Source organism: Chlorocebus sabaeus, chromosome 21 (assembly GCF_047675955.1).
Source record: "Chlorocebus sabaeus isolate Y175 chromosome 21, mChlSab1.0.hap1, whole genome shotgun sequence".
NCBI classification, from domain to species: Eukaryota; Metazoa; Chordata; class Mammalia; order Primates; family Cercopithecidae; genus Chlorocebus; species Chlorocebus sabaeus.
Window position 1 is genome coordinate 76,534,043 of NC_132924.1, and position 24,343 is coordinate 76,558,385.

General features: G+C 38.7%; 1 protein-coding gene and 1 pseudogene across 2 annotated transcripts in view; both read right to left on the minus strand.

Annotated features, from left to right (window-relative positions):
* Positions 1-8,454: 8,454 nt before the first annotated feature.
* LOC140709746 (U4 spliceosomal RNA) lies at positions 8,455-8,584 on the minus strand (annotated as a pseudogene).
* A 2,674-nt stretch (positions 8,585-11,258) lies between these two features.
* The window catches only part of RELN (reelin), a 516,825-nt gene continuing 503,740 nt past the window's right edge, over positions 11,259-24,343 (minus strand). For both annotated transcript variants that reach the window (XM_073009223.1, XM_007982474.3), the window contains 3 exons: positions 23,199-23,396; positions 22,462-22,560; positions 11,259-12,376 (listed from right to left, as the gene is read on the minus strand). In XM_073009223.1, the coding sequence (XP_072865324.1) occupies positions 12,280-12,376; positions 22,462-22,560; positions 23,199-23,396 (394 nt within the window). In that variant the 3' untranslated portion in view covers positions 11,259-12,279. The remainder of the gene's footprint in view (positions 12,377-22,461; positions 22,561-23,198; positions 23,397-24,343) is intronic.

Below are 24,343 nucleotides of genomic sequence, written 5' to 3' on the forward strand. Positions count from 1 at the left end.
CATTGGTTTCAAAGAACTTATTTATTCATGCCTTAATTTCATTATTTACCAGTAGTCATTCAGGAGCAGGTTTTTCAGTTACCATGTGGTTGTGCAGTTGTGAGTGAGTTTCTTAATCCTGGCTTCTAATTTGTGTGCACTGTGGTCTGAGAGACTGTTTGTAGTAATTTCCATTCTTTTCCGTTTGCTGAGGAGTGTTTTACTTCCAATTTTGTGGCCAGTTTTAGAATATGTGTGATGTGGTGCTAAAAAGAATGTATATTCTTTTGATTTGGGGCAGAGAGTTCTGTAGATGTCTATTAGATCGGCTTGGTCCAGATCTGAGTTCAAGTCCTGGTTATCCTTGTGAATTTTCTGTCTCATTGATATTTCTAATATTGACAGTGGGGTGTTAAAGTCTCCCACTATTATTGTGTGGGAGCCTAAGTCTCTTTCTAGGTCTCTAAGAACTTGCTTTATGAATCTGGGTGCTCCTGTATTGGGTGCATATATATTTAGGATAGCTAAGTCTCTTGTTAAATTGATCCCTTTGCCATTATATAATGGCCTTCTTTGTCTCTTTTGATCTTTGTTGGTTTAAAGTCTGTTTTATCAGAGCCTAGTATTTCAACCCCCCCCCTTTTTTTTTTTTTGCTTTCCATTTGCTTGGTAAATATTCCTCCATCCCTTTATTTTGAGCCTGTGGTGTGTCTTTGCTGGTGAGATGGGTCTTCTGAATGCAGCACACCAAAGGGTCTTGACTCTTAATCCAGTTTGCCAGTTTGTCTTTTAATTGGGGCATTTAGCCAATTTACATTTAAGGTTAATATCGTTATGTGTAAATTTGCTCCTGTCATTATGATGCTAGCTGGTTATTTTGCCTGTTAGTTGATGCAGTTTCTTCATAGTGTCATGGTCTTTACAGTTTGGTATGTTTTTGCAGTGGCTGGTACCAGCTTTTCCTTTACATGTTTAGTGCTTCGTTCAGGAGCTCTTGTAAGGCAGGCCTGGTAGTGATAAACTCTCTCAGCATTTGCTTGTCTGTAAAGGATTTTATTTCTCCTTCATATGAAGCTTAGTTTGGCTGGATATGAAATTCTGGGTTGAAAATTCTTTAAAAATGTTGGACATTGAACCCCACTCTCTTCTGGCTTGTAGGGATTCTGAAGACAGATCCACTGTTAGTCTGATGGACTTCCCTTTGTGGAAAACCTGACCTTTCTCTCCGGTTACCCTTAACATTTTTTCCTTCATTTCAACCTTGGTGAATCTGACAATTATATATGTTGGGGTTGCTCTTCTTGAGGAGTATCTTTGTGGTGGTCTCTGTATTTCCTGAATTTGAATGTTGGCCTGTCTTGCTAAGGTGGGGAAGTTTTCCTGTGTAATATCCTGAAGAGTATTTTCCAATTTGGTTCTTTTCTCCCCCTCACTTTCAAGTACACTAATCAAATGTAGGTTTGGTCTTTTCACATATTTCCATATTTTTTTGGAGGCTTTGTTCATTCCTTTTCTTTCTTTTTTCTCTAATCTTGTCTTCACACCTTATTTCATTAAGTTGATCTTCAACCTCTGATATCCTTTCCTCCGCTTGATCTATTTGGCTATTGATACTTGTGTATGCTTCACAAAGTTCTCGTGCTGCATTTTTCAGCTCCATCAGGTCATTTATGTTTGTCTCTAAATGGGTTATTCTAGTTAGCAATCCCTCTAACCTTGTTTAAGATTCTTAGCTTCCTTGCAGTAGGTTAGAACATGTTCCTTTAGCTTGGGAGAAGTTATTACCCACCTTCTGAAGCCTACTTCTGTCAATTCGTCAAACTCATTCTCCATCCAGTTTTGTTCCCTCGCTGGTGAGAAGTTGTGATCCTTTGGAAGAGAAGAGGCATTCTGACTTTTGGAATTTTCAGCCTTTTTGGGTTGTTTTTTCCTCATCTCCATGGATTTATCTACCTTTGGTCTTTGATGTTGGTGACCTTTGGATGGGGTCTGTGAGTGGACATCTTTTTTTGCTGATGCTGATGCTATTCCTTTCTGTTTGTTAGTTTTTCTTCTAACAGTCAGGCCCCTCAGCTGCAGGTCTGTTGGAGTTTCCTGGAGGCCCACTCCAGACCATGTTTGCCTGGGTATCACCAGCGGAGGCTTCAGAACAGCAAAGATTGCTGCCTGTTGCTTCCTCTGGAAGCTTCGTCCCAGAGGGGCACCCGCCAGAGGCCAACTGGAGCTCTCCTTTATGAGATGTCTGTTGACCCCTGCTGGGAAGCGTCTCCCAGTCAGGAAGCATGGGTCAGGGACCCACTTGAGGAGGCAGTCTGTCCCTTAGCAGAGCTCGAGTGCTGTGTTGGGAGATTAACTGCTCTCTTCAGAGCTGGCAAGCAGGGATGTTTAAGTCTTCTGAAGGTGTGCCCACAGCTGCCCCTTACCCCAAGTGCTCTGTCCCAGGGAGATGGGGGTTTTATCTATAAGCTCCTGACTGGGGCTGCTGCCTTTTTTTCAGAGATGCCCTGCCCAGATAGGAGGAATCTAGAGAAGCAGTCTGGCTGCAGTGGCTTTGCTGAGCTTTGGTGGTCTCTGCCCAGTTCGAAGTTCCTGTTGGCTTTGTTTACACTGTCAGGGGAAAAGTATCTACTGAAGCCTCAGTAATGGTGGACGCTCCTCCCCCCACCAACCTCGAGTGTCCCAGTTTGACCTCAGACTGCTGTGCTGGCAGTGAGAATTTCAAGTCAGTGGATCTTAGCTTGCTGGGCTCCGTGGGGGTGGAATCCGCTGAGCTAGACCACTTGGCTCCCTGGCTTCAGCCCCCTTTCCAGGGGAGTGAACGATTCTGTCTCACTGGCATTCCTGGTGCCACTGGGGTATGAAAAAAAACTGCAGCTAGCTTGGTATCTGCCTAAATGGCCACCCAGTTTTGTGCTTGCAACCCAGGGCCCTGGTGGCATAGGCACCTGAGGGAATCTCTTAGTCTGTGGGTTAAGAAGACTATGGGAAAAGTGTAGTATCTGGGCCGGAGTGCACCGTTCCTCACGGCACAGTCCCTCACAACTTCCCTTGGCTAGGAGCGGGAGTTCCCTGACCCCTTGCCCTTCCAGGGTGAGGCAACACCCCACCCTGCTTTGGCTTACCCTCCATGGGCTACACCCACTATCTAACCAGTCCCAATGAGATGAGCCGGGTGCCTCAGTTGGGAGTGCAGAAATCACCTGCCTTTTGTGTTGATATCGCTGGGAGCTACAGACCGGAACTGTTCCTATTTGGCCATCTTGTCAGCCACCTCCTTCCTTTTCTTTTTTTGAGACAGAAGTCTCTCTCTGTCATCCAGATTGGAGTGCAGTGGCACAATTATGGCTCACTGCAGGCTTCAATTCCTGGGCTCAAGCGATCCTCCCTCCTCAGCCTCCTAAAGTGCTGGGATTACAGGTGTGAGCCACTGCGCCCGGCCTCCCCTTCTTTCTTACACAAAAGGTGGCATTCTTCATATATTATTTTACACTTAGTTCTTTCCACTGACCAGTATCTATGGAAATCACTCCACATTACATCACAGAGATCGTCCTCCTTTTTTTTTTTTTTTTTTTTTAATAGCTACACAGTAGTACGTTGCATGTATGTACCATAGTGTGTTGAAGTACTCTGCTATGTTTGGCTAGTTATGTAGCTTACAATATTTTGTGGTTACAAATGATGCTGCAATTAATAACTTTGTACATGTACGTTTTCATATTTTTGGAGGTGTATCTTTAGGATAAATTCCTAGAAGTGGGATCAAGTGTTTGGTGGGTCAAAAGGTAAATGCATATGTAGTTTTCTTAGCTATTGCCATAATCCTCTCCTTAGGGCTTATGTCATTTTGCATTCCTACCAGCAAGGTATGAGAAGGCCTATGTTTCACAGCCTTTCCAAGCTTATATTGTCAAGTTTTTGAATTTTTCCAATTTGATGGGTTAGAAGTGGTATCTCAGTGGGGCTTACTTTATACTTCTGTTATAATGAGTGATGCTGCACACCTTTCGTATGTTGAAGGGCCATTTTTTGTATGATTTTCCTGAATTATCTATTCATATCTTTTGCTCATTTTTCAATATAATTTTTGGTCGATGTTTACCTTCAATTTAAAATGGCTTTCTATATTAGGAATATTTGCTCTTTTCTGTGATATGTTACAAATGTACTCTCTCAATTTCTCGTTTGTATTTTGTCTTGAAAGCATTGTTTTTGCTGATAGAACTGCTTATTTTTTAAGAGACTCACATATATTTTTACTTATAATAGTTTTGTGAGTGGCTATTATTCCTCTCGTATTACAGACAGACAGGCTAATGTTAACTGACTTGCCAAAGGATGTAAAGCTAATAAATAGCATAATATAAATTTTTAAAAAATACTTATAGATTCATTTATTATTTTAATAACTGTTAATTTTTCAAATACCATGTGGCAGGCATTGAGATTGCACGGGTAAGTTGCTCACATGGAATTTACAGACTAACTGCAGAGGAGAGGCCAGAGTTTGGTTAGATAATTACACTGATAAGACTGTAACTACCAACTTGGATAAATGCTCTAAAGGCAAAAAAAAAAAAAAAAAAAAAAAAAAAAAAAAAAAAAAATCCAGAAGTATGAGCACATTTAAATGAAAAAACTCAATCCAGATCAGGAAAGGGTGGGATGTCAAACATTAGGAGTCAGTCAGATAAAGGGGTGGAGGTAGGGTGAGGAGCCAGCACCTCCAAATGCTCTGTAAGTGCAAGTGGCATTGCACATTGGAAAGACAGAAACAAGCCTGAAGAAGGCTCAGGTGGATGGAGCACAAAGGGTAGAGTGGCATAAGATACAGCTGGAGAGGAAGGCAGGGCCAGTTCTCGGCTCACTGCAAACTCTGCCTTCCAGGTTCAAGTGATTCTCCTGCCTCAGCCTCCCGAGTAACTGGGATTACAGGCACCTGCCACCATGCCCAGCTAATTTTTGTATTTTTAGTAGAGACGGGGTTTCACCATATTGGCCAGGCTGGTCTCAGACTCCTGACCTCAGGTGATTTGCCTGCCCCAGCCCCCCAGAGTGCTGAGATTTCAGGTGTGACCCACTGTGCCGGGTCAATGTGAACTCTTTGAAGAGGTTGAACAGGAGATGACATGATCGTATTTACAGTTTGAAAAGATCCACCACATCACTGCTTGCAAAATGAATTGGAAAGGACCAGAATGGATGCAGCAGGAGACCAAATGTTGGCTACTCTAGTGATTATTATCAACAAGTAGACTGAGAAAATACAAACAAAACATTAGGCAGAAAACCAGAAGAAGGAAAGGGCAAGGCCATCACTAGAGAAAGTGGTGCCTCCTCCAGGGAAGCCAAATTTTAAAAAGGTTTCTTTGTGTTTATCCTGATTGAAGTTTGCTGAGCTTTTTAGATCTGTAGATTTATAGATCCTTTCAAATTCAGAAACTTCTAGTTATTAGTTCTTCAAATAAGTAATAGGGAGTTCATTGGTGTGTAAAGTTACGTATTTTATATGTATATTGGATGACTTCTTTGGTTTCTTTTTCTTTTTTCTTTTTTCGACAGGGTCTCACTCTGTCACCCAGCTTCCAAGTTGGAGTGCAGTGATGCAATCTTGGCTCACTGCAACCTGCGCCTCCCGGGTTCAAGCGATTCTCATGCCTCAGCCTTCCGAGTAGCTGGGACTACAGGCGCCCACCACCATGCTGGGTTAATTTCTTTCTTTCTTTTTTTTCTTATTTTTTTTCCAGTATAGACGGGGTTTCACCATGTTGTCCAGGCTGCTCTCAAACTCCTGACCTCAAGTGATTTGCCCACCTCGGCCTGCCAGACATCTTGGTTACTGGTCCATTTTTTTCTTGATGAAGTCTGGCAGTTCCAGATAGTATTTATGAAATTTGTCAATTTTTCAATATTTATAAATTTGTAACATGTTGTGATTTTTTTTCTCATTTTAAGTATTCACGTTTGGACCTAATTTTTTTTCTCATATTGAGGGTTTTTTTTTTTTTCCCTTACAGAGATTCTACCAAATTATGTAAGTTAATAGCCCACCAAAACCTGGATCTGCCCCAATCCCAAGCAGCATGGGAGGTAATAATGACTTGGGATGAGAGTGTTGCCCAAGGAATAGGTGTAACTAACACATTATCTCTGGCTTAGGCAGCTCCTCAATATCTCTTTCAGCTGAGAATCAGGTCTATTTTCCTGGTTTTACAGGCTCCTCTACCAGGCCAGCATGAGCAGGGCAGGGCAGATGTGCCATAGGAGGTATTTAAATTATCAAATGCTGAGCGTTTGTGTGCACTGAGTTTGAAAGAGATCTAGTGGACTAACCTGTAGGTCAAAGTCTTACAGGAAGGTGGGCCCTGGAACTTGTGTCACTGGACTAGCAACTCAGTGTCTGATCCATCCAAATGGAAGACTTCAGTTGCCATGGTGATTGACAAAGCTATTTTGCTAAAATACCCACCTCAATTACCTAAATACCCACCTCAGTTACCTAAATACCCATCTCAATTACCTAAATACCCAAAGTTTCTCCATTAAAAACTCATTCTTTTTTTTTTTTTTTTTTTTTGAGACAGTGTCTCGCTCTGCCGCCCAGGCTGGAGTGCAGGGGCCGGATCTCAGCTCACTGCAAGCTCCGCCTCCCGGGTTTACGCCATTCTCCTGCCTCAGCCTCCCGAGTAGCTGGGACTACAGGCGCCCACCACCTCGCCCGGCTAGGTTTTTGTATTTTTTAGTAGAGACGGGGTTTCACTGTGTTAGCCAGGATGGTCTTGATCTCCTGACCTCGTGATCCGCCCATCTCGGCCTTCCAAAGTGCTGGGATTACAGGCTTGAGCCACCGCGCCCGGCCCAAAAACTCATTCTTTTAGATCTTGAAACAGTTCTGGAAGTTTAACACTACTTGCTAAAATATAAATCCCTCAGGGAAAAATTACAGTTACATTATTATGTAATCATTATATTAACAATTTTTGTGAGATGTGTAAATGCCTACCACTGTAAGTAAATGCCTACCTTTTCTCTTTCCATTATGAGAGTTGGTTAATCTGTAGGACTGGGGATGAAGCTGGTTTTCATGGTGTGGGAATTTGAACAGAGTTCTGGCTGCATGAAGGTGTGTATTAGTCCATTTTTATGCTGCTGATAAAGACATACCTGAGACTGGGCAATTTAGAAAAGAAAGTGATTTATTGGACTTACAGTTCCATGTGGCTGGGGAGGCCTCACAATCATGGTGGAAGGTAAAAGGCAGTCTCACATGATGGCAGACAAGAGAAGAGAGCTTGTGCAGGATCCCCTTTTACATCAAATCTCAAGAGACATATTCACTGTCACCAGAATAGCATGGGAAAGACCCGCCCCCATGATTCAGTTGCCTCCCACTGGGTCCTCCCACGACAAGTGGGAATTGCGGGAGTTACAATTCAAGATGAGATTTGGGTAGGGGCACAGCCAAACCACATCAGGGTGTGTCTTAGGTAGAGGGACCAAAAGACAGCTTTCCTTCTCTGGTATTTTATCAAGCTCCACACATAGAAGGTGCTAGAACATAAGTATTTTGTTACAGTTAGGAAATTTAGAGGCAGAGCGAAGAACCAACTTGAAATCTCTTAAAGTGTCGATATGAAATTGTGTTAGAATTAATAGTGACTGAGTTTCTTTCTTAGCCTTTAAGGGAGCTGTTTAGTTTCTGTTAAGGTGATTGTAGAGGTGTTAAAAAATGTCTGACTTGTCTCATTATGTCTGCTTTCTATGGTTAGTAACATTAAGGGGGTATTGTAAAAACTTTGATATGAGTTAGTTTACTGTTTGTAGGTTTATGAGGCAATATTTCTTACACACATTTCTGTGCCTTTTTATTATTCACTTATATATCTCCATATATTATTCTACCAGTACTCTCTCCATAAAAAAGTTATATTTTCCAGACATTATCTTCTCCTTCTTGGCTGCACTGGCATGAATTCTGGGATGGGAGATCCAGGCACTGGAATATGGTAGTAGGGCCACTGGAGAGTGGCAGACACTCCCATTGTCATTGCATGGTCTCCCATGTCTATAAAGGCAGCATCAGTTTACAGCCATGGTGGATTATTATTTAAAAAAAAAAAACAACTGTACCCATTTATTTATAGTAAACACCCAAAGGACTACATGGAAGAAACAGTAATCGTGACAAACCCTCTCACCTCTGAACTGGAATTCTTTTAATAACAGCTGATTTTTTTTCCTGAACAATACATACATGCATAGTTACTTTTTGTCTTTATTACTATATTTTGTAGGTGAGCAGTTTGAATCCTATGTTGCCCAGGTTGGTCTCAAACTCTTGGGCTCAAGCTATCCTCCTGTCTCAGCCTCCTAAAGTGCTATGATATAGGTGTGAGCCACCATTCCTGGTTTGTCATTTTAATTATTAGTCACTTGTGCTATTACTTTGGCTCACACTTAATATAAATTAACAAATGTTTAAGAAGAGTTTAAAAAAACACATTTGTTCATTGCTAGTATATAGAAATACAATGATCTTTTCAACTAGCAATAATTGTGCTTTGGATAAATCCCACTGGCTATGATACTGCCATTGCACAAAGTTGCAATTGATCTTTTGACAAATCATAGTTGTACACATTTATGGGGTACAGTGTTTTGATATATGTATACAATGTGGCAGGATTAAATCAAGCTAATTAACATATCCTTCACCTCAACTATCATTTTTCATAGTAAGACATTGGAAATTTACTGTTAATTGTTTTGAAATATACAATAATTATTGACTATAGTCACTTTGCTGTGTAACAGATCTCAAAACTTATTCTTCTTGTCTATTTGAAATTTTGTATCCTTTGATCAACAACTCTGCATTCCCTCCTTCCCCACCCGGTACCTAGCCCCAGCCTCTGGTAACCATTGATCTACTTTCGACTTGTAGGAGTTCAGCTTTATTAGGTTTCACATATAAGTGAGATCGTGCAATGTTTGTCTTTCTGTGCTTGGCTTATTTCACTTAGCATAATGTTCTCTAGATTCATCCAACAGCTGTCACAAGTGGTAGGATTTCCTTCGTTTTTAAGGTTAAATAGTATTCAATTGTGTATACATACCACATTTTCTTTTTTTGGGGGGAGGGAGGCGGGGAACAGAGGCTAGCTCTGTCACTTAGGCTGGAGTGTAGTGGTGCCATCTTGGTTCAAGGCAACCTCCACCTCCTGGATTCGAGTGATTCTTGCACCTCAGCCTCATGAGTAGGTGGGATCACAGGCCCACACCATCATGCCTGGCAAATTTTTGTAGTTTTAGTAGAGACAAGGTTTCACTATGTTGACCAGGCTGGTCTCGAACTCTTGGCCTCAAGCGATCTGCCTGCCTAGGCCTCCAAAGTACTGGGATTACAGGCATGAGCCACCGCGCCCAGGCCCACGTTTTCTTTATCCATTCATCCATTGATGGACGCTTAGGTTGATTCCATCTCTTGGCTATTGAGTGAATAGTGCTACAATGAACATGGGATTGCAGATATCCCTTTGACCTACTGCTTTTAGTTCCTTTCGATATATACCTAGAAGTGGTATTCTTGGTCATATGATAGTACTATTTTTAGTTTCTTGAGGAACTTTTATACCATTTTTTGTAATGGCTTTACTAATTTACATTCCCATCAACAATGAAGAACAATTGATCTTTGTATATTGATTCTGTATCCTGTAATCTTAGAAAGCCCAATTATTAGTTCTAGTAGTTTTTCATAGATTCTGTGGGCTTTTCTATGCAAATAATCATGTTGTTTTCCAATAAAGAGTTTGACGTGTTACTTTTGAATCCGGATGCCTTTTCTTTTTCTAACCTTATTGCTCTGGCTAGACTCTTTAGTACAATGTTGAATAGAAGTGGTAAAAGGAAATACCTTGTTTTATTCTTCAATTTAGAAAGAAAGCATCCAGTTTTTCACCACTAAGTATGATATCACTTGCAAATTTTTTATTTTTTACTTTTCTTTGGGACAGGATCTTGCTCTCTCGCCCAGGCTGGAGTGCAGTGGTGTGATCACAGATTACTGCATCCTCTACCTTCTGGGCTTGGTTGAGGCCAGATCCTCCCACCTCAGCCTCCTGAGTACCTAGGACTACAGTGCATGCCACCGTGCCCAGCTAATTTTCAGTTTTTTTTTTTTTTTTTTGTAGAGACAGGGTGTCATTATGTTGCCCAGTCTGGATGTTTACATGTGCCCATTAGACCCAAAATACATGTCTATGGCAGCACCTTCTTCTTCGTATTGTATGTATTAGTTGGTATTTCTGAGTTTTGGTCTAGACTATACATTGAGAAAGAGAACCATGTTTCATTCCCAAATAATGTACATTAGTATAGTAGATGTTTAACAGATGCTTATCAAAAGAATATTTAGTGCTTAATGAGGTATTTACCCAGTTATCCGTTTATTTGTGTGATTATTAGTAAATACCTTCCTCCTCTACTGTGACTCAATGGTGTCTCCTTTTGTTCACTAATCCATCTCTAGTGCCCTTGCCTGTGCTTGGCACATAGTATCCCTTAATAGATATTTGATGAAGGATTGCATACATAAAATGACTAAAGTGGGCCATGGTAGGACGAATCTTCTGAAATCAGTTATTTCTTTCACATTTAAGTGTTTTAAAAGGTGCTGTTCTCCAGTGGGTGTATTTGTTCTTTAAAATATTAATTCATTCACTGTAGGAGTATTTAGGCTTAGCATTATAGGGGTCAAAAGTATTGAGAAAGTTTGCCATTGCTGAAAACTCTAGTTTTAAGTTTTTTCTTATTTTTTCCTCCTCTTGAAAGTAAAAAAAAAAAAAAAAAATCAATGATATTAACATACTTTTTATTTTGTAGATGTTAAAATCAAGAAGGGAAAATGTTTCAATGACCATTTTATCCTCAACACTTAGCACAGTGCCTGGACCATAGCAGACACTCAATAAATATTTACCCAATGAACACATGAGTGCTTATGATCAGACAAGCGTTAGCAGTAACAAAATTCTCAGGAGTGAAGTCACTATTGGAATTATCTATTGACTTTTCTTAGCGTAATTACAGAGTAATTAGCAGAAAAAGGTGAATAAGAGAAAAATGGCTAAATTGAAAGTGTGGCTTCATAATTGCTATTATCAATGATGAAACAAAAAACTGGTGCAAATATTTGACATCATAATTTCCAAACTGACCAGGCTTACAAATCTTACATCAAATTTAATTGCAAATGAATGAAGACCAATGAACTTCAGTGGCTTTTGGACATAATTTTTATTTAAGCATGGGCTTTTAGCTTGGTTCTCCCTAGAGTGCAACCTTTCAGTTACACAAATAGCGTTCAGAGCTACAGGGCCATTATAATGTTGCTGGTGTTGGTACAACTTCATCAGAAGGCATGAATATGACCCGCAGAGAAAACAATCCACGAAGAAAACACAATGAAAAAACAACCACTATTTTACAAATCACTCTGTTATCACAGACACAAAATGGCAGTTACTGTTAGTAAATCAGCCACAGAACACTTAAAAAAAATCTTTAGGCAAGGAAATGGGAACTTATTTGTGGGAGATAGGGTCTTCGTCCACAATTTAAAGTAGAAAATATTTCAGGGTCAAGCATTTTTCTTATCCACAAAACAACGCTAAACCAACATACATTTTTAAGGAGTATATTAAAGGAGATACAATATCTTTACCACTATCTTCTTGAATAGGCATTTTAATTAATTTTCTGCAGAATATAAGTAGCCCCAAATTCAGCAGCAAAATATTACAACATAACAAGTAAATACAGTTTCAATGTGTTATATTGTAGAATAGAATACATAAGGGACAAACAATGATAATTTAATCATATAAAACATGAGACATAGCTGAAATACAGTCCACTTAAATAGCTTTGTGACCAAGAATGTTAAATACTGTGCTAAATGCCATTTTAAACATAAAATCTCTTAATTTTTTTGTGCTTAAACTTTGTTTTTCTGTTAAAGTGTTTCTTATTGTCAATACTGCCACTGTAACCGATATTATGACAGATCACAACTTTCACGGACACATCAACATGAAGACATTTACTTATGAGCAAATAAGTCACTTGTCATTAGTTCACAGTGTGGGAAAGTGGTGTACACTCGGTCTTGAGAAGGGCTTTCAGGTAATCACCAAGTCCTTCATGGATATTTCCTGATATCAGATGCAGTGCGAGATGTAAAAGAATGGAGAGCAACACATCACATGTTGGAAGAAAAAAAATAAACTTTTTGATTCTTCATGGGTATCGCCTAAGTGACCTTCGTCTTCTGTTGTAGAAGTGCCTGAGCCCATGTTGTCGTGAAAAATTCATCATGTAATTTTGTTTGCGAGTGCTGTTAAAATCAAACAGGATAGAGGCAGGGAGGGAAAGGAGAAAGAGCATGTAAGTCCCATCATTGAATGTGCAATCTATTCTAGGTCCTAAGTTACTCTGATATTTATTTGAAAATGTTCAGGGTTAATAGGTCAAGCTCACATGACCACCCAGGGTCAGAGGAACTGAAGGCTGGGACCTATGCTCACTGCCTCTGGCCTTGAAGAAATCCCTGTCTTTTCATGAGTGAGCTCTGAACCAGAAAATATGCCAAATTCTCTTGATTCATAGCAAACTGAAACTGTTTTGCATTTTATTTTATTCTTGAATGCTTCCTGAAAATACTTACTTGGGTACATTTCATTTGAGAAGTGTGCACTATACCCATTGCCTTATTTAAATATATCTTTAACAAGGAGGAAAAATAATCTGGTTCCTTTAGCAAACATTCTCATTTGAAGCTTAAAAAACAAACAAAAAGAAACACTGTTAGCTGGATCAGCTTGACCTCCTAGTTCATGCAGTCTCATGGAACAAAATAAGGAGGTCAGTTTTTCTCAGAATGTTGGATTCTCTTGTCTTCCTCAAACCATAAGCATCTGGGTTATATTTTATAAACATGGCCTCAGGAAAGAGACACTCCACTGAGAAGAGGTCATAAAATACTAAGAAAGTGTAACCAAATGTATAATTGTAAATATGTATGTATGTATCCCCCCACATATGTGCATACATACATTTATACATACAGGCTGTGTGTGAAGCTGATAAAAATACTGAAGATGGATTTCAGGATCCTGTAGGAAACTGTACAATACTAGTAGTGATAGCTGTTAATGTTTTGGCATGGTCCTTTAAAAAGGATCGTGAGCTATAACATCACTGAAAGGATCATATTCTCACACTCTGACCTGAGTGACAATATCTCCATATGTGGCATCAATATGTGGTTTATAAGAGTGAGCCTATCAGTATTTTCCAAATTCACTGAGTTTCCTCATGGTCCCAAAGCCTTTTCTTCCTAATTCCATGAAAACATAAAATGCACATAATGTCATGTGATGTGATTCCAACATAAAGATCGATATGACATGAACTTGAGTTAGGGTAAGAGAGAGGGAAAGGGTAATTTGGTCCTGAGCAGTATAATCTGCATTATCAATCATCAATATGCTGGTAAGGTGTAAAATGATGTTTTACCTAGTATAATAGATATTATACTTAGGTATATTATACTAGCACTTGTAAAATATAAACTTTAAAACAAGATACTTTTATAGTTTGATCATTAGAAAAGAAAATTTATAATAAAACATTTCAAAGGAAAAGACATAAATTGAATTTCATCAAATATGTATAATCAAAAAGCAATAGCATCTGTGCTAAAATACTGATAGATGTCAAATTGATATATATTTTATAAAATAAAAAAGGTACTAATAACATCCCCTCCTAGATTTCAATAATATAAAAATGCTAGAAACAATAAAATGGAAACAAAGAATATATCCTGAAGACATTGTAGAGAAAAATATTTTAAAAAATCAAGTTTTGTCTTTATGCAGGTTTACTATCCTCCCCCTCCTATCCCCTCCATGTGGCAATACTACATGTATCAACTAAGTTGATCAGTTTCAGTGTCATAGTTGAATGACACAAATTTATCCATTTATTAGCTGCTATAAGTACTAACTGCTGCCTGTGTAAAATTGAGTTACCAAAAAAAAAAAAAAACCCCAAGGAATTAAGGTACTGAACTAATCAAGTGTCAAGAAAAATTATCCTGTTACTCCTTTACTCACAAAATCTTGGGACTGGCACTTGCTGTCTTACTGCCAGCATCCTCGGTCACCTTATAGTTCTTTTCCCGAGCTATTATAGTGGCCCCTTGAACTAGCCTCCTTAACTTAATTTTTTTCCTTTTATGAAAAAAAAAAAAAAAAACTCCACTGAAAGGAAACCCCTGAAATACTAAGAAAGTATAACTGAATGCATAATTGTATACATGTGCATGTATACCTTCCTACACATACATGCAATTGATTTTGCACACCACCAGATTCAGTAAACTTTTCATGAAACATTGGCCTCACATTGCCCAAAACCATGCAGAATCCTCTTATCTATGGAGCAACAGGTAAGCCAACTTAAACAGACATTTCAAGTCCTCTTCATGCTTAATCTTATTCTGCCCTTTCTTTTTCTACATTCCTATACAAACCGCTCTACTCAAATGCCTTGAGTCCTTTCTACCCGCCTCATTGGCCAGCTGTCAACATCACTTCCTAGATTCCACGTGTTCAAGTATTACATTTTCTTTATTGTTTACTCCCTCCATAAGTGAACTTTTTTTTTTCTACTTTGAACTCTCAGAGTGCTCATATCTTGCTTTGAAGGAGTTTGTATTCGTATCTTGGCTCCCCACAACTAAACTTTTGTTGGTATGGGGGCCAGTTCCCCAACTCCCCCCACCCCCGCACCATGGCACTGAGCCTCCTGCCTGACTCATGCGTGTGTGGTCAAGGCATGATTGTTGAACTTATGGTGACTTACTGATTGGATTCCTGTGGTAAATCATTACTCTTTAACTATAAGGAATAATTGCAAAGTTAAAGCAATGAAAATTATTCTGTTAAAACACGTTTAAAGATATAAGGTACTCAAAGAGAATTTAAAATAGTTAAAATATTTTACATCAAAAAAAGATAAACTTAGAACACTCAAGATATTTTGTTATCTCAATGCAACCTAGATTGACATGAAAGTTACCTTAATATATGGGAACAAAATAACATTTAGTTTTAACAAAACTTGATATGCTTACTTAACAGCTTTAAAGCAATGTCTCCATATAATTATTTATTATGGAGCTGATTGAAAGTCTCTGTCTTTGTAGGTGAGAAAATAAATAGTAGCAGGTTGCAGATCTTTAGTGCCCTAAAAACTACTCCGAGGTGGAAGCTTACAACCAATTTAGGGGACATTTTGAGTCATTGGATATTCTTTTTTTAATAACATTTTTTCTTAAAATATTTTAAACATATTTCTTATTTTTTAAATTTTTTTTTTGGTAGAGATAGGGTCTTGCTATGTTAGCCAGGCTGGTCTCGAACTCCTGGCCTCAAGTGATTCTGTTTCCTTCGCCTCCCTAGGTGCTGGGATTACAAGCATGGCCACTGTGCCTGGCCTGGGTGCTCTTTAATTCTGAATACGTTTATGCATCAGTATCATATCTTTGGATCCCTGACAATGTTGATATACATATAGTAATGGACTTGCTATAGATGCCTAGTGTTTATACAGTCATATTAAAAATGGCGGCCGGGTGCAGTGACTCATGCCTGTAATCCCAGCACTTTGGGAGGCTGAGGCAGGTGGATCACGAGGTCAGGAGATCAAGACCATCCAGCTAACACAGTGAAACCCCATCTCTACTAAACATACAAAAAATTAGCTGGGTGTTGTGGCACACCTCTGTAGTCCCAGATACTTGGGAGGCTGAGGCAGGAGAATTGCTTGAACCTGGGAGGAAGAGGTTGCAGTGAGCCGAGATCGCGCCACTGCACTCTAGCCTGGGGCAACATGGCAAGACTCCGTCTCAAAAAACAAACAAACAAAAAACCCAAAAAAACACACTATCAAAGCATCCTGGAAACTAGCTGGTAATTGGTATGTGAAATATAAAAATCTTTTGAGTCAGTTGAGTCAATATAAAAATGTAATGAAGTGGATATTTCCAGTTTATGAGCCTTTCATATGCAAGCACTGTGGCAAGCTATACCAAAATGCTGTCTGCCTCTAAGACCACTTAATAAATTGACATGGTTCCTACACAGTTATTGTATCTTCTAAAATGTCTAACAGCATTGGGCATTAGGGGAATTTTTAACAAGTTTATCTTATATTTACTCATTTTTTGGTGTGCAGTATATCTGTGAGCCTATTTTTTGTTTTTGATACATTTAGATGTACAGCTATAGATAACCTTATAACTGAAATAAGTGCAATGAACTTTTAAAGATTTATTTATTCACTGCAATTACCAGAGAAAGTAATTTTTATTTTCAGTTCAATAAAAAGAGGTAATGTTCATCCCAAGGCACATCAACTATGCCACTTGACATATCAATTTGCTTTGGTTGTGGGTAGAACTAGGTCCATGTTTAAATTCTCCCATTATGAATAAGTCATTGAAAGAAGGGAGAATGAACAACAAACGCTTCTTGGAAATGATAATGTAAATTTTCTTTATTGCCAAAGGAGTTTAGGGACTTAGATGGCATAAAGAATTATAAAGTGTTTCCTTGTTTCTGCATAGGAAATATGGCCATTGCAAGATCTTTGAGTAAATAGTGACTCTGTGCTCTCTTGAACTGTTACTCTTCAAAGGAGACACAATCTTAGCTCATTTATTATTATGAAAACAATTCAATTGATTTTTTAATAGATTCTAAAGGAAATGGAGGAGATACAGAATTGATACTAATTTGAGCTCATAGAAATATAGTCATTTCTACTTGTCAGTAATTTATCAAAACATGGTAGAATAATGATTTATATGAATGCAGACATAAGAATCCAGTGGACTATTCAACATATCTTAGAAATATTGGTTAGTGTTAGATGGGAAGCTGCCATTCAAACTATCACTGAAACTTGCCTGCATAGAGGATGCCACACATTTGACTTAAAAGCCATGCATTTTCAGGAAGGCTACACACAAGTAAGTGCAGGCACAAATATCTCACACATACTCAAGATTTCATATTTCTCTGCTAAATGGGGATGAGAATAATATCAAATAATGTGCACCTCAGGAGCTGTAAGGATGAAATGAAAACTTCTAGCACTATATATAGATGTTCAATAAATTATAACCATTTTGCCTTCTTAAGTTTTAAAGTATCTCAGAGGACAAATATAAGTATATATTAAAAGTGGCCAATCTTACCTAAGGACAAGATCTAGAACTCGTAAGTATTATGAACACATCTACTCCATCTGCCAATTCAGTTATTAACTTAGGGGAGAATTGGTAAGTCAAGGGACCCTCATGCATCTTCAACATAGTAGGTCTTTCAAAAGACATTACATGTAATCAGAGTCCCTGAATCTTTTGCACACATTTCTATTTTCCCCTGTCCCTCATAACAAATTTGTCAACTGTGAGTACTTCAGAGGCACCCAATACAGTGTCAAGCACAGAGGAGAATCTAGGTCAAATCTGTTGCCCAATGACAAAATGCTGACTAGCACTCTGGTCTATGCTGTTGTGCCCAATATTGTATATATTAGGGACTTATCGCAATTTGACTGGCTCTGAATTTACATGGATATAAGTTTCAAATGTTCCAGTATGTACCAGTATGTTTTCATAGTTTTTTTTTTTTTTTTTTTTTTTTTAGTTGCAAAGGTGTTTTACAAAACTTCTCAGTTAAGTTTGGTGACACTGATGAAACTATTTATTAGTAAACAGTTCCCCAGATTTAGTAAGGAGGACTTACCTTACTCTAGTGGAAAACCAATGACAGCAAATAATGAAATATAACACAAGTTAAAAAATGCCTTTCAATGCATGCAGCACTGTGATTAGTCATAAAAGTCTGATCAGGTTTAGACGCAATATAGGATTTTTCATCTCTTTTGAAAATAAAAATTCAAGAAGTTATTTCTTATTCTTCTATACCCAATATATACATATACTTTTCTATGTAATGCAACATGCAATATTTGCTCATAACCATATGTTAAGATACATGTAGCTGTAGTACTACATTTGGCATAAATGTTGCATATAAATTATAAATATTAATAGCTTAATAACTAATTTTATTATCTGATTTTCAATTATTTTACATTGTAGGAAATACTAATTCCTGAATATATTAAGGAATGGGCTTTAAAAAATACAGAAGTCTTCTATGTCAGATAACACAATCAAATTTAATAAAGGACAAATATGCTTTGCAACAAATGTAATATGCTCATCTCCATAAATCATTTGTGCCAAAAATGTGACAGTATCTTGATAATGAATAGCATGAGGGGATGGTCACGATGGAACTCATTTTAAAAACTGATAAATGCTTTTAAGACTATAGTTAGCAACATAAGGTTTGCAGTTCTCCGTAAATGTGGTAATAATTCACTTTTTAGTCAATTCATTCATGAAGGCTTTTTACTGAGCAGTTTGCTTTCAAGGTACACATGCAAAAATTGGCCCACTTCATTATACACATGACAGGTGTGACTTAGACACGTACGCAGGAAATGTGATGTGTGAATGAAATGCGAGTTGGGTGAGGGAGATTCTTAGGATAGAAGTATGAGTGCCCAACAAAAATGGTTAAGACAACAAATTCTCTTTTATCCTAAGAAGAACCTCACCAGCATGGATCTTGTGAGGGATCTGCCCAATGTATTCATAAACATATACTGAAAAATAAATATTCTATGCTAGCTAATGAATTCAGAGAAATTATTTTTCTGACACTTGATTGTCAATGATCGTGTTATGCCACATCATTCAGACTTTATGGAATGAGGACTTTTTGTAAGCTAGTGAGGCTGGAAAAACATTATCTGTCAATTCGGTTCTTCTGTTATACGGCAGATTAGCAGGGGCTAATCATCGTGAAATGCTTTTCATGTGCAGATTTTATTGGAAAATATGAGAGTGGGAAGATTACACTCTCAAACAAGCATAAGAGACTGCTTGTTAAATGCTAAAAGGGAGGTTTTCATCTTTTTGGTGTGGGGCTTGTCATTCTGTATGTCCATATTTATGAAACTCAAATCCTTCCACATGTAGTATTTTAGAATTAAACCATTTAATTAAAAAGATATTACAAATCTTGTTCATTTAGGATACACTCTTAAATCCTGAAATATTGTTGAAAGTGCTAAATTTGTTCCCATTAAACTTGTGTTTTCTTGGTTAATATGGGCAGTACTGAGGTTAAACTCAATATAAGATACCATGCATGACCATAATTTTTCTTTCTAGGGGTTTTTAGCATGTGTCCTTGGTGCACATGCACAAAAGCGAAACTATGGTAATAAAGTTAGATTAAAGCCAACCTTCTCTTAAAAAAAGAAGTACATTTCTAAAAATTCCTAAGTGAAATGTATGCCCCAACCATTAGTTGCAAAAACATATCAGTAGCCCTGTTTGTAACATAGTTAGGTAGCGTTTGTATCTCTTAAGATACAAGCCTCAGTCTGCTCCTCTCCCTGCCATGCTTGAGGAGTTAACATTGCTAGTTCAAATAATCAAGTGTTCTGATACAAAAGTGCAGTTAATTAAGAGAATGCTTTCAGTTAATAGGGGTTTATGGAAGTATTCCACCTATTTCTAAATATACATCCTTTGGAGCAAAGTTACAATTAGGAATATTTGTGATCATGACATGAACCTTGGCTCTAGCTTCTTTGTGCCTCATGTGATTGAAAGACACTCTGGAAAACTATTATATTTAATTTTTTGAATTATCTGGAACTTGTTTATTTTGAGCTCATCACATGAATGAATGAATTGAAGTAATTATAGAGCTACTAATTGCATATTAATGAATGAATGCCTTAAAACTGTTTGTGGCTCTTTTGAAAAGAAGTGCTTTGAAAGAGTAGAGTGATATAGAAATGTTAAACTATAAGATCAGAGCAAAACATCAAAAACATAGTTCTGGAAATATAACATGTAATTATATATTTTTTAAAACAACTCATTTATTGAACTCAGCTTTGTGAGATATTTCTTTTCTTCAAAAAGCAGGAAAATAAAGGAATTCCTTTAACAAATTTTTGAAATGTCATTAAAGAGACTGCATTTGCTTTTGCAGTTATATATACATAAAAGCATGTGGTGGTATATATAAAGTTACAATTTTTAAGTTATTCCTGAAAGAAGACTTGGAATAAAATTCAAAGCATACAACACCATGCAAATGTAACAATGCTCTTGTCTCATTCAAAATGTTTTAGTGCTCTGAGAGTTTGAGATAATAATGCAGGATAAGAACAGACTTATAAGGATATGAGCCTGGTAGATGACAAATTCTTCAAAGTGTTTAAAATATGGAGCTTGATGCTGGTAGTTGCTTATAAGCATTAATTCCAGCACCAGGTGACCTGGGAGATTCCTTGGGTGCTGTGTGCTGAGGCTTCCTGCCGGTGCTCTGAGAACCTCTGAGGCAGCAGGTTGATAGGGAGCAAGGAACAGAGTTCTGTTTCCAATATGTGAAGGGGTTGCTTTTACACTGGCTGGTATATTGGCACCTCTGAACCCCTCGCCCCTGCTTTTTAATCTTAGTACAAGTGAGGAAATTACTGGTGATGATATGTCTCTGAAATCCAAAATAGATGAGTGCAATTGATTGATTGGGCAGGATGAAAGTATCTACTTAAATGTGTGATACGTTAAAAATTATTGTGTTTACTCAAGGGCGGGATTAGTATCCTGCCGTCTTTTGACGACTGTCAGGTTTTGAAGTTTCCATAGGAGTTGGTAATGCTTTGTCAGGCACAGGGATACGTTAAAAATTATTGTGTTTACTCAAGGACAGGATTAGTATCCTGCCGTCTTTTGAGGACTGTCAGGTTTTGAAGTTTCCATAGGAGTTGGTAATGCTTTGTCAGGCACAGGGAGCCCCAATAATGCAAATTGTATTGGCAAGCCGCTTGAAAGATAAGAAGTGGTTATTGACTCTAATTTTATTCTCTACTAGTTTATTAGAATCACCTGAGCTGCTTTTAAAACAAGAATGATGTCCATTTCCCACTGCAGATCAATTTAAAGCCTCATCCAAAGGGATGGGCCTGGGCATTGGGACATTCGTTGATGTTTTCAAAAGCTTCCCAAGTGATTTTGACGTTCAAACAGATTGAGAAGTGCTGTCCTGAAAGGCAAATAGCCAGGGCAAAATGGTTCCGGGGTTGGATTTTGGTCTATGTAGACATCTCTCTATGACCTTACTGTACATAGATTCATTTCAGGACCCAGGCTATTCTGCTGGAATAACGTAGTCTGAGGAAATCAGTATCTAAGTAAAACATCAGCCTCATATTTAGATTCAAATGAGTCTGGACTGTTACTTTAAACTTCAACTTTGTCTTGTGGAGGCAGAGCCCAGCAAGTTGTCCAAAAGCAGCAGCGCGCACAGGAGGCTAGTGTGGGGACCAGGTTGCTCTTGGATTTGGGGGTTGATATGGATGCCATGCAAGCAGGTGCCTCAGTGAAAACTAAGACGAGGGCTAGCTCAAGACTGAAAAATTCAGCTCATGGCTATGACTGAACGAAAACAAATCTGGTAGTTTTCCTACCAATTAATCACTTAAATTTGCTTGCAAAATGACTGAAATCAGCCAAGGGACTGATTTCATTTTGGATTTGGTAAACAGAATGAACATTTGAACCTATCTACCGAGAAGATTCGCCTCTCCTTGCCAACCACTTGGAGCCATCAGTCCGAACCCGTCGAGACATAAGCATTCCAGTTCTACAGGAACTAGATCGTTAGAGAAAAAGCAAGTCATCTCTCTGTGAGGGAACAGTCAACCCGGCCAGGTGAGGGTGGTGACAGCTTTATTATATAGAGGGAAAAACACCTTTAACTTGTTAGGTGCTGGGATTGGTCAGGAGGAATCTGAAACCACAAATTCTTTGTTCTAGTTGCAACCCCCACATCATTAAATGGAGAATGTCTGTAATTGGGCACATTAGTTAGTAACACTTCAGACACTGCCCACTACAGATCCTTCCTCTTCAAGGATGTCATTTCATTTTATAAGGCAACCCAGATCTGCTTTAAGACATGGTTTTTCATTTACCTGGAGACTTTTGTTTTATCCAATTTAACCAATATTGTCAATCCTTAAATAAATGTTGTGCTTATGGAGGTTTTCTAAGGTACATTTCATTTGGGGCTTTGCTATTTCACTGATGACTTGAGCTATAGCTTGCAGTTGCAAAGGAGTGTAAGCCAAAGTGCTCCTGTGGGGGCTTCTCATCAAAAACGGTTCTTACTGAATTAAGGAGCATGCCATATCAAAGGAGTTTCAGACCTTTCTGAAATGGACATGGGATGCCATGTATCAGATACTCACAGGACGACCTCCACATGGTCCAAAGCCCACTGATCATGACCTGTTCCATTGTGGCGTGGTTGCCACCAGCGCAGTAAGACTCCTTTCATTCGTGCCTCCCTGGGTCACAGACAGAGGGACAAAGAGATTATACATTAGGAAGCAGAACTTTTTGGTATTTGACTTCTAGATGTCAAATATATAATAGGCTAATCTAAATCAACAAAATGTTGTGCATGGAATTCAGATTTGTTTAAGTCATAGTATTCTGAGCAGCATCAAATTTTATTGGCTACTCAAGGACTTGTAAAACTTTTCCATCTCTCTCCCTCCTTTCACTTGTTCCATTATGTCCAAAGATATTTAGTCAAGCATGGAGTGCTTTCTGTGTGACAGACACTGTGCTAGAAGCTGGGCTTACAATGCAAAGCAAAACTGACATGACTACTTAACCTCAGTAAAATTTCAAACTAGCATGCCAGCAGAAAATAAATGTTTTCTAAGACTAGAAAAACTAGTTAAAGCAAGGGAAATAGGCAAAAACTGCCCTTGCATTTAGTTATTATTGTCTATTTCCTCTTGTCCCTATTCCTTGTTTTAATTTGTGCCTTTCTTGTCCTAATCAAAAGTAGTAACACCACTCTGGAGATCTGGGTTAGTCTTGGTTCTGCCACCACCTAGTTTTGTGGCATTGTGATTCCCAGAGATTCACAAAGGGATTGTGCATGAGACCATGCCTTTCCATTTGAGCCACTTACAGGGGGACATTGTAAGACACTCTCTGAGCTTGTGTGAAGTCCTTTGGCTGGTGCTGGGCGATGACGTGCCAGGTGATCCCGTTGTTGACGCTGTACTGCAGCAGCACCGCCTTGTCCACAGTGTGGGGGCCACTCAGGTCACTGTTGCAGCTGTCCGTCTGCGATGTGCTCCCAATTTGCAAGACAAACATGATTTTGCTGAAAAACACAGGGAAACCATCTTCATTTTTATTTATTTATTTTTTGAGATGGAGTCTTGTGCTGTCACCCAGGCTAGAGTGCAGTGGTGTGATCTTGACTCACTGCAACCTCTGCCTCCTGGGTTCAAGTGAGTCTCTTGCCTCGGCCTCCCTAGTAGCTGGGATAACAGGTGCGCACCACCATGCCTGGCTAATTTTTATATTTTTAGTAGAGACGGGGTTTCAACATGTTGGCCAGGCTGGTCTCGAACTCCTGACCTCAGGCGATCCACCCACCTTGGCCTCCCAAAGTGCCGGGATTACAGGCGTAAGCCACTGTGCCCGGCTGGGAAATCATCTTTAAATTCAGGAAGTATTAAAGGAGTTATACTTCCTTAGTCTTTTCTTGTTTCTAAAGTCCATAATTTCCAAGTTCATAATATAGTAGAACCGGAAGCAGCCAGTCTTGAGAGCTTGTTTGGAGGTTCTAGCAAGGGAGCACAGTTACTTGTATACCCTTCACCAAAGACTGGTCCTCTTCTATTGGGGATGGTCATCCTCTTCACCCAGCATGCAGCTTTGGGAGGAATGCACGTGGAGTGGTGAGGGAGGAAGGGGACACCCGCCTAGCTAGCCAGATCAGCTGAATCAACCTTGTGATCAATGGAGCGACAGATGTCGCAGCCAGATCACCCTCACATCTGTGAAGCAGCCAGTCTTATGACTACATCACTGTTAGTAACAAAATTTATTCATATTGTCTTCTATATTATACATGTGAAGACCTCAGGCTGACTTTCTATACAAAGAAAGTATTTTTGACTTTCAAAGATGTGCCCTCTTTTCATGATGTTGGAAATCTTCTTAGAGTATTTCATTGAAAACATCTTCTTTTCTCTGAAAGGTAATATGGACCAAACAGACAGCTGAGGACATAGAATACAACCACAATATTTATGCTGCATT